The following is a 12,133-nucleotide window of genomic DNA, read 5'->3' as shown; positions in this document are numbered from 1 at the left end:
ACAACAATAAAACACTCAGGAGGAAAATCAAACTCAAAAGTAAATGCGAAGGCTATAAAAGTCACACTGCAGCTAAGGTGTGACAGGAACAGAGAAACGTATTGATTCCTCTGTCCCAAATTTGGTCACAAACAAGATATCTGTGAACCCAAACAAGAAAATACAGGCAGGAGGGAGAAGCTGAGATTTAGGAAAAATTAAATATAACTTTAGCAATTCAGAGAAGTGTGTTATTAGAAGGTAAACTTCAGACTTAGGATTCACTCAAAGAAAGTAGCCTCACAAAATTGTTTTTAATCACTATTTTTTTAAACTTTCTTTCCTATGAACATCTTAAAAAAAAAAAAGAAAGAAAGAAAGAAAAAAGTCATACCATTTGATTCAGGTTAAGGTTCTTCTAAAACTGTCATTGTTTAACCATGTACCTATTTACTGATGCCAGAACCTCTGCAAAAAATTATTGCAAGCTTAAAAAATATATTGCAAGCTTATCTCAGATATTTTAACTCCACATTTCTGATGTGAAACAAAGAATTTTGCTGAATTTTTATGTCTATCACCTTTATTATGCTTACATATTATTAATATTAATATGTTTCCCACATATTTTTATCTATATTTTGATATTCTCATTTTTTCTATATTTTTCCATGGGAAAGTATCACTTTAAAAATATTACCAAGGGAACACACACACAGAGTCTATATAAAGAAAGAAAACATTAATAATAGTATTTTTCCCACATCTCAATATTAAGAAGAAAACATAAAGATCAAATATATCACTTATATATAATGAAGTTTGTTGTCTTAAATTAAAAATGAAAATGGGTCTTACTGAACTGTATAACAAATAGAACCTAACATAATTTGTTTATTGAGGTGTTCAATTAGAAAAATTTAAAATACTAACAATGAATCCTAAGTCTGAAGTTTACCTTCTAATAACACATTGGGGATATTTCAATAAATATATTACATACAAGGATTTCTCTTATAATATGGGTGATTTAAATAACTTCTTAAGTTACTAGTTAGCTAAGAGTCTCATTCCAAACTGTGGGCACAAGTTTTATAGCTGAACTCCTTTTTTGTCATTATGCTTTCTTAGGTGATTGGGAAAATAAAAGTTTGCAGTGAACCAGCTGTTTTAAGAAAGGCATAAAAACCTCTTCAAAGTTAAGTAGCAAAAGAACTAACAAAAAGAGTCCAGCTGGATGCCTGGCTGGCTCAGATGGTTACACGACTGCCTTAGGCTCAGGTTATGATCCTGGGATCCTGGGATTGAGTCCTACATCAGGCTCCTTGCTCAGCAGGGAGCCTGTTTCTCTCTCTCTCCCTCTCCTTCTGGCAAATAAATAAATAAAACCTTAAAAAAAAAAAAAAGATTCAGGCCCTTGAAGCATTTGCTTCTACCATGTGCCATAACTACAGTGATGAAAATTTTAAGAGTTAAACAAGATTGGATAACTCATGAAAATATAGAGGAGAAAATCTCTGAGGAGAATTATCGCTGTGTCCTTAACAGGTATTAGAGACAGGCTCAAATCTTGGCTATGTCATTATCCAGCTACTCTGTTTTTTACATGAAACTTTCTTATCCTACCGAGTTTCAGTTAGAATAGCGATACTCATACCTAACAGGAAGGATTTAATGAAAATTAAATAAAATAATATATGCAAATATGTGGTAAATAAGATGTAGAAAGTGCCAATAAATGGTGGCCAATTTTAAGTAATTGATTTTTTTTTTTTTTAAACAGCATTGGAAAAGTCTGTATTTTATGCTAGGGATAAGAAAAAGAACTCAGTGTTGATCTAAATCAACTTACTACAGATCAGGGAATGTCTATAAAGTGAGATCAAGAAAAATTTAATAGTTTACCTTTGTTTAAGGACCTATGCTTTTCTGTTAAGTAACCAGACCATATTCGGAACCCAGGCTTCCTGATCTCTGGCTGTTTTTTCCCACTAAACAAGTCTACCTTTCAAATAAGTCACTATACTTTACTTCCTGGTTTATACTTCCTTGTGTATTTTTTTTTTTCTTTTAAAATCATGTTAAATTTACTAAATGAATTCCCAATTACACATTACACTTTCAACTGAAACATACTGAAGATATTCAAACAAGGGCAATCATACTAACCCATGTAACTTAAACCAGTATGTTAACAGGCAAGTGGCTGCACTTTAATTCAATATTTAATAAAATAACCAGATGAATATTTTAACATAATGGATATATATCTAAGGTGATCCATAGATTTTAAGGATTACCAGAAACCTGTATATATAGTATACGCAGAAATAAAATAATTCATCTCTGAAAATTTGTAAAAGAGAAAGGAAATAATGTGGTAAACCATACTCCTTTTATGCCAAAGGGTATGCACAAATTCTTATTTATATTGAAATGATTTAAGTAGACGATTTTTCAAAATAAGTTGGCCCAAGGATTTTGGAGTAGCTGTCCTCAAAGAAATTCTGAAGAAATACAGAAAATTGAAGAGACAGCTGTGAAATTCTTTAATATTTAAAAACTGTGAAAAAGTCTAGCTTGACATTTTCTACTTCGGCCTCCATGTTTCAAAAATATGACTGAAAGTTTCCTCAAACTGTCTTTAAAAATGAGGTATTCCTTATGGTGGATTTCTATAAAATGCCTTTGGAAACAGGCTATTCTACATAATTCACAAAGATCTTATTATATAATCTAAATAAAATTGACAAAGTTCCATAAGGCAAATATTATTACCTTAAAATATCACTAATGAACAATAACTGGCCAGTAAGAGCTTTATCTTTCCAGAGAAGGATCCCTAGAGGTAACAGTGTACAAGAAGCATAACTTCAGTGGAGATTTCAATAGAACCCACATGCTTACGATTTCTATTATAACAAGGAAAATTAGCTTCTAAGACTGCACCAGATAAACTTTCTCTAATGAATCACACAATAAATAAAACAAAAATGAAATTTTCTCTCGACTGCTTTCATTATTAATTTAAAATTTCAATTCATTTCTTGCTGGCCAAATTGCTCTCTATTATTAGATTATGCAAACTTATAGTTTATGAGTAATGTGCTGCTTCTTAAATAAGCAGAAATGAGGCGAGCTTCGAACTATCTCTTGGCACAGCTATACTGGCTGACCCCCAGATACTTCTCTTCAGAGATGTCAAAGGAAGTTGGAACCTGGGATTTATGGGTGATCCCCAGTGTCTTCTACTCTTGGGATGAACTGAATATATAATGTGAGAATGCAGGATTTCCTGAGTGATCTTCACTAAGTAATCCCATGAATAATAAATAGTCAGATCAAAAATATTTCTATGAAATGGTGATTCTTCCTTTGGGTAGAAAAGTCAGAAAAATGCTCCAGTTTTGATGGTTTGATTCTTCATTATTCCTAAAGAAAAAATATGTGGTTGGCATATGCCATATCTGACTGAAAAGTTGCAAAGAAAACTTCTTGAGGCTGTAAGAGGTAAATTCTGAAGAACGCTTTAGTTCATGTAATTTTTGTGTTTTCTTTTCAGTTTGTTCCTTCTGGGTGAATATATTTCTCATCCTCAAAATGTTGACAGCACTTATAGATTAGACATAACTGCTTCTATTAAACTTAAAGTTTATCAATTTCTATGCCACTATCATTATATAACATTAACATTATATAATGTTATATACAGCAATATATAATATTATATATAATATTTACATAATATAATAATATGTAAGTATATTATTCATTTTCACTTTCTATTTGCTTGGACCTAGAAGGATGCAGTATTGGCATGTCATTCATTTCAACTTTCTTCTAAAAATTTTATATTCTTGCATTAAGAAAACTTTTAGAATGAGTATCGATATACAGAAATGTATAGTCAAAATGGATGCTAGAGAACCCTGCAGGCAACATCTAATTATTCCAATGGTGGGCGGATATATGATCCTGAAAAATTCAAATTAGCCAGTCTTTAAAAAAACATGTAAAAAATATGATAATTCTTATGCTTTCATAGAGAATACTTTGTCAATGCATGCAAAACAAAGTTAGAATCTTTTCACAAGAACAGAACAGGAATATACATACTGTAAGGGACACATTCGTACTGCACTTCCAGGTATTTATAGGTTCCTGGACACGGGTCTGGAAAAACATCAGGACCTGCCACCACTGCACACTGTGTTCTGTTATTGCACCTGAAGTCAAGAGAAAAGAAATAATAAATTTATGGGAAGTTAACTCATTACTAACGCCAGTACTAATTTTATTTTGGTTCTTGTTACAAAGATTTTACATAAGGTTTTGGTCAATTTAGAATTTTAGACCTTTGAAGGAAATATCTGTGGTACACTTAAAAAACTAGAAATAAAAATCAGTTCATCCAGTTTACTCCTACTAACAAATTTAGTATTTCAGGGAAAATGGTACGATTTTGAGTTAGAAGTTAAATCCTGCTTAAACAACACTAACTGGTTTGTAGAATACTGCCAATGTGAACACAGGTAAGGACTCTTTGGTAGGAATCACAAACTGTTGTTATTTTTAAAAAATTGAGAAAATATGACTACAGAATTTTATTAGAAATTGTAAAATAAATTCACCAATTATCATGATATCCATTTTAAAGGCAGTGAAAATACGATGTGGAAAAGCTTTTAGCCAAACTTTAAAAAAAATCAATAAAAATTTAATATTTGAATATTAAAATATATGTAAATTTTAATATATATGAATATATTAATAACACTGTAAGTAAAACTATTTTTTAAGAATTGATGCTCATGTTCCTTTGTTCAGATAAATAATTACACTAACCTCACAGATTGCTGTTCACCAATGCCAATCTATAATTTAAAATAATTTTAAATCTCCAAAGAGAATAATCAAAAACCACTGCTGAAGTAGAAATATAAACTATGCATTTTTTGTGGAAATTGGGTTAAACAAATCTGGGCTGTGCAGACTTAATCATGGGTAAATATATATATAATGAAACTGATTCTTATTTTGAAAAAGACACCCAAGTTCAGAATGGGTTTGCTAAGGTCAATTTTACTCAGAGATTGTCTAGATTTGATAATTTATTGATAGGTACATATTTCTATAGACAAAATAATGGTTTTTTCCAACTATAATATTGCCACTAATTGTATAGGATGAGACATTCTAGTTATCCTGTTTAATGTGCTTGTTTATTCATCTCAGAAATACAGTCCCTCATGGCTAGTATTTGCCATTATACCCTCTTGAAGAAATGCTTCACTCTCTGATATGACCATATACTTCTGCATCCTTCTTTGATACTGGCAGGATAAGGAGCATTGAGGGCAGACTTTAGCTTGATTTACTGTGAAAATGCTTTGTATTTACTGGAGGCTACCATTTGTTGGCCTTAATGAAGATTTTATTTAGTCCCTAAATTAAAATTGATTCATTAGTGAATGTTGTAAGCTGAAAAATATATTCTGTGCAATCAGTGGAAGATTAAGAAGAGTCAATATTCCATACTTATTAGGCAATTTAGCATAACAGTTAATGTTGAGGATCAACATGTCCCCAAAGTTCTTTTGTGTGGATTTAATGTCTGAGGGTGATTATCAGACAGCCGTGTAATAACATCAGCGTCTATGTGGCTGTTCTCACGCATATGCTGCAAGGAGGCCTTGCATATTAGTATATTCAGACTTTCAAATAGCAGCACTTCCCTTTTACAAAGAAAACTTTTTGAAGGTGATGTCTCAAGATAAGATACATGTTTCTTTGCAGTTAAGGCATACGATTTTCACATCATGCCTTGAAAAAAAAACACCTCATAAATCAATCTCAGGTATTTATAAAATGAGAAGATATAAAAACCTAGAGTTATTTCTTCCTCATCTTTTCTTCATCAAAGAAAAATATCAGGAATACTTTTGAAGTAGAAATAATTAACAATAAAAGAAGTATACATCATGAAATTTAGTAAAATGTACATATTTTATAAAAGTAGTATTTCTGATCTGCAGTCATTAAGTCAGGGCAAATTTGAAACATATATATTATATATATATGTGTGTGTTGCTTTCTTTCTTCGTCAACTTGTTTTATACCCTATTATCAACACTTTATTCTATTTTTTTTTTAAAGATTTTATTTATTTGTCAGAGAGAGAGAGATCACAAGTAGGCAGAGAGGCAGACAGAGACAGAGGGAGAAGCAGGTTCCCTGCCAAGCAAGGAACCCGATATGGGACTCAATCCCAGGACGCTGGGACCATGACCTGAGCCGAAGGCAGCCGCTTAACCAACTGAGCCACCCAGGCGTCCCTCAACACTTTATTCTAATCGCTACAGCTCAGATAATAAAATTCATTTAGAAGTTATGTGAATTCTTATAATATTCTGATATGGAAAAACAACTAACACATCTTTTATTATTTAAACAATCAATGTTTTATATCAACAGACAGATCACTAGCAATTAATGAGTTGCGTGTAAAGGATAAAATTTACAATTTATTGGGGCGCCTGGGTGGCTCAGCCTCTGCCTTCAGCTCAGGTCATGATCCCAGGGTCCTGGGATTGAGCCCCGCATTGGACTCTCTGCTCAGCGGGGAGCCTGCTTCCCTTTCCCTCTCTCTCTGCCTGCCTCTCTGCCTACTTGTGATCTCTGTCTGTCAAATAAATAAATAAAATCTTTAAAAAAAATTTACAATTATCAAAGTACACAGAAAGTGGTCTTGAATCAGAGATTTCAAATGGTTATGTCCATATAGACTAGATTAAAAAATATATGAACACTATACTAATTCACCTATTTGCTTATCTACCTAGATATGTGCACCAACCAGTTTACATATTATATATTATTTTTTACAAAAAATATTAATTATTTTTGCATATATAAGAAAACTAGTTGATCATTTGCTATAAACATTAGACATCTTTGTGAGTCCCAAATATCTTACTCAATGTTAGCCAAAAATAACTCAAAAAAGCCTTTCACTTAGTGGGATAATATATGTGAGAAGGTATATAAACCAAAACATGCTATACCAATAATATATTTGCAGTCATTATCATCATTGTTCTGCAGTGAACAGCAAGACTTTAAAACTTTAACTTTTCAAAGTAATGTTATATTTTACAAATGATTATATTAAATGTTCTTTATAAGTTAAGATTCTTAAAAATCAGGGAGAAAGGTAGATAATCTCTAGAATATTATTCTTGTATATGATACATTCTAATATTGTTTAAAGACTACATTCCAAAAACAGAAGTTTAATGGTTCTGTCTTCTTTTTTTAATTTCAATCACTGTAAATAAAAATAAAATGAACTATACTTCTGATGAAAGCTTATTGAACAATGAACAATATACACAAGTAAGAGTACTTTTATATACTTTTATATACTTTTATAGTGATGTCAAAATCGTTAAAGTAAATTCATTCTAAAATACTATAGATGATAAATGTGAAATAAAATAATCAAATGTTTTCAGGTGCCTTAAACTCAGAATTTTTCATTGTTTACTTTTAATATAAATATACACTTGAAAATGATTTTCAGTATCCTTGATATTAAAGATACTTTTAGAACACATAATAAAGGATGAGAAAAGACCGCAATAATATGGTCAAATGCATCCTAATCCACTAATATTCACAGAGAAAACTTCATAATCTTATGAAAGTATTAAGGCTTATTTACAGTGATAGAAGTTGCAATATTTTTTCAACAGAAAGTTGATGCAATAAAAAAGAAATCCACTCCAACAACAGACAGTTTTGAGGAGAAATGGCTGATGGGGGTCAAAAGTTACCACTTCCAGTTATAAAATAATAAAGTCATGGGATGCAATGTACAGCTTGGTGATTATGGTCAATAATACTATATTGCACATTTGAAAGTTGCTAAGGGTAGACAGTAATGTATGTAGACAGGTGGCACTCACAAATACCAAACACTATTCTCAGTGAAATCTCTTGGAATTTGAATTTTCACTTCTATAACATGGGAACCAGTTATTTTATTCCTTTAAACCAGTTACTTTATCCCTTCACAAGGTTAATGTGCTTATAAAAATGCATTAGAAAAAATGTAAAATATCATATGTATGCACAAAATACACTTTTGGTTGTCATAGTTAGCATGGTTACCAGTATGAACATTTGTTTCAGGATAGGTTAAAAATACTTCATTTCAAAAGACTGTTCCTTTTGAGAGGAACTTTCAATACAAAAGAAGTAGCAGCCAGGAAGGCACTCTTGGGGTTTAGGCTAGATAATAAAATAAATAATCATAAATTAAAGATAAATAAAATAATAAATAAAAATAAATAATAAACAATAAAAGAAAGTAGATTCACATTAAAACAAACAAACAAACAAACAGTGGGCGCCTAGGTGGCTCAGTGGGTTAAAGCCTCTGCCTTCGGTTCAGGTCATGATCCCAGGGTCCTAGGATCAAGCCCCCCATCGGGCTCTCTGCTCAGCAGGGAGCCTGCTACCTCCTCTCTCTCTCTGCCTGCTTCTCTACCTAGTTGTGATCTCTGTCTCTCTCAAATAAATAAATAAAATCTTAAACAAACAAAAAAAAACTGTAAGCCAAGCCATCGGCTATATGCAAACTACTTTACCTGGGGCACCCCATGTCCAAAATTTATAGTTACAAAGTCCTAGATCTGTGTAACTCTTCACACTTAGAAAGCATATTCATATATATCCTACTTGTCACTTCTTTTGTGAGATGAATATTACTACCTCCAATTTCACAGAAGAGGGAATAGGTGTGAAGATGTTAAATGACTTTCCAGACTCTCACAAATCAAATGGTAGTCACTGGATTCCAGAACATTGACCTAAAAACCATTTTACTGCTATCTTCTGAAATGTATGAATGTCTAAATGTATGAATGTCTTCATACATTTCACGGTCACTCTGGAGAACTGATTTAATTCACTCTGATAGGTTCTTAGGGGTACTATGATGATCTGATGGGGCAGAGATCAGGTGTAAAATATCCAAGTGGCCCAGGATTCCTTCAGTCACGATGTGGATCAGCCATTCTAAAGAGATTCTGAATTTAAATTAATATTACACGACCAGGCCCCCTCAATCCAAACGGGTATGTAACAACTGGAAAGATCAGTGTCTGAGCATAAAGGAGGAAAGGAACAATGAATATTTATGCAGACGTTTCCAAAAGAAACAAACCAAAAACATGTCCTTTTAACAACCCATATATAAGCCTTCAACTCTAATCTAGTTGCCCTCCACTGATCAGGTTTATTTAATAAATGTTACTTAGTATGTTGAATGCTATTAATTATGAGCACTAATTTTAAAGCAAAATTATTCATTTTTTTAATGTCTTATGATGATTGCCAGGGAAGATACACATAATCACAGGATTAGTAATATGATACAGAATCATTTACTGCTTACTAATTCATTCCAATATGGTTCAGAGCAGCATAGGGAAAAAGTTAAGTGTGATAATGAAAAAATCACCTTTGGACAAAAAAGCGCCACTATTTGCCACAACACAGAGCAACATATAGCGAAAATGATATTGCTACATTTATGTGCGTATCAGCTATTCATTTAAGTTCTTCTTATACATAAAATAACCAGCCACTTTTCTGCTCAATACAATAAACTGATCTTTGTTTTAACTTCCATTATCCAGATAAAAATCATCAGCTATTACCTCATGTTTGGTTACAAATATTTATAGGTTAAGCATATAAACATGACCCTCAACTACATTTTTAAAACTTCTCATATGATAGATATATAAGGATGGTATTCGTTTGCTTCCACGGTCTAGTAATTTAATATGGTACCCTTAAATTAATTTAAGTTTATTATTGTTTTATTTATGTGCCGGGAGTCTAATCCACAGGGGTTCTCCATCAATAAAGGCTTCCACCACATATTCTTATTACACTCTAAAATCAGTGTGTATAAAAAAGCATTCCCAGGAATGTTAAGAAATTTTCACATGATGCTGCAGTCATGTAAGTGTTAAATGTGTAAAACTCCATTGAAAATCATTGCAATGACAAGATAGAAGAGTGTGAAAACAAAACAAAAAAAGGCTCTATGAGTGTCTTTTTGTTAGCAAATTAGTCATTGCATTATCGCTTTTCACATTCATGTATGTGAAGAAACACACACATACTTAGTATAGCCAAGTATTTCACAGCATCTAATGTACGACAAATTAGTGTTTGAATCATATACAACACTATTCTCTGAGAGGAAAATGTTTCAAAGGTATCTGTTTATGCAAAAACAAATAAACAAAAAACTGAAAATGACCATCATAATACTTTGCTATTTAAATCTGAAAGCAGTTTAGGTAATCAGAGTAACTGATTTTCATGATAAAATATAGCCATATTAAAAAAAAAAAAAAGCAGCATTTTAGGACTCCTGGGTGTGTCAGTCAGTTAAGTACCCAACTCTTGATTTTGGCTCAGATCATGATCTCAGGGTCCTGGAGCCTGCTTAAGATTCTCTCCTTCCCTCTCCTCTACCCTGCCCTCCTCCCCTCCTTCTCTCTATTAAAAAAAAAAAAAAAAAAAAGACAGCTATTTGTTATTTGTTCAGGGTCAATCAACAGAACAACTTTTTTATACTTTCCTTATTTTTCACTGCCTGTCATTCAGAGACCTGCTGCTCTGGAGTTCATTTCAGATTTAGAAGCCTGGGAAGGAGAAGGCAACTATTTCATGGAACATATATATGTGGCATATATTTCATTGCATATTTCATGGTGTATATATACATACATATACATGTGTATGTATATAACACATATATAAAATATGTGTATATATGTGTGTATAAATATATATAATACATACACATATAGACACACATATACAATATATAGTCATACATACATATATATGACATATATGTCATAAATCATCTAGATCTTATTCAAATGGTAAGAGAACTAAGTAATCAGAGAAAAAAAATCAATCATTATCATTAAAGAAAAAAATTCAGGGTGCCTGGGTGGCTTACTTTTAAATTCCTGACTCTTAATTAATTTCAGCTCAGGTTATAATCCCAGGGTTGTGAGATGGGCCCTGCCCCAGGCTCCCTGCTGGATATGGAGCCTTCTTAAGATTCTGTCTCCCTCTGCCCCTCTTCTCCACTCTCTCTCCCTCTATGAAAAAGAAAAAAAAATCATTTTTATATTGTAGCTATACATCTAAGTATTCACAAAGGATTGTGCCGATGTTGCCTACTTTTAATTTAAGTGGCAATTTAGTAAGAGTAACAGAAGTGATAAAGTGTTTTCGTTTTTGAAAAAAATTATTCTATATCAAACTAAAATTATTGTGAGACTTTACAGAACACATTGTGACACGTATGAAAACTACATTCTATGTTTCACAAGGTAATTGTCTAACCTCAAGTCTCTCTTTTTCTACATTCTTTTTTTTAAATATTTTATTTATTTATTTGTCAGTCAGAGAGAGAGCACACAACAAGGGGGAGTGGCAGGACAACGGAGAAGCTCCCTGCTCAATGGGGAGCCCGATGTGGGACTCGACACCAGGACCCTGGGATGATGACCTGAGCTGAAGGTAGATGCTTAAGCGACTGAGCCACCCAGGCATCCCTTTTCTCCCTTCTTTTACATGTAATTTCACAAACATTTATTTATATTAGAAAAATGTAATTTGACAGAAGCGAGTAAAAACATGACCAAAGTGATTAGTGAGGAGTGCAGAAACTAAGATGCTGTTCTACTTCTCTTGCTGCTTCTGGGACAAATTTAGCAACTTAAAATTATGCAAATCTATTCTCTTACAGGTCTGGACATCAGAAATCCAAAATGAGTCTTACATGGCTAAAACCAAGGTGTTGGCAACGTTGGTGCCATGTGGAGAGTCTGTTTCCTTGCATTTTTCCAATTTCTGGAGGTTATCCCCTCATTCTTTGGCTTGGGTCCCACATCACAGTAACCTTTTCTCACTTTGACATGACCTCACTTTCTTCTTTGATCTGTTCGCTTCCCTGTAAAGACCCTTGTGATTATATTTAAGGTCACCTCCGTAATCCAGGATAATCTGCCCATCTCAAGAGCCTTAATTTCAGCACTTATGTAAAGTTCCT

General features: G+C 32.6%; 1 protein-coding gene across 14 annotated transcripts in view; it reads right to left on the bottom strand.

Moving 5' to 3' along the window:
• Positions 1–12,133, bottom strand: part of ADGRL3 (adhesion G protein-coupled receptor L3) — an 846,536-nt gene that overhangs the window by 362,531 nt on the left and 471,872 nt on the right. For all 14 annotated transcript variants that reach the window (XM_047719410.1, XM_047719413.1, XM_047719415.1 and 11 more), the window contains exon 6: positions 4,096–4,205. In XM_047719410.1, the coding sequence (XP_047575366.1) occupies positions 4,096–4,205 (110 nt within the window). The remainder of the gene's footprint in view (positions 1–4,095; positions 4,206–12,133) is intronic.

This window comes from Lutra lutra, chromosome 2 (genome assembly GCF_902655055.1).
Source record: "Lutra lutra chromosome 2, mLutLut1.2, whole genome shotgun sequence".
NCBI lineage: Eukaryota > Metazoa > Chordata > Mammalia > Carnivora > Mustelidae > Lutra > Lutra lutra.
The sequence above is the reverse complement of the archived record's forward strand: the minus strand, read 5'-3'. Positions and strand labels throughout refer to the sequence as shown.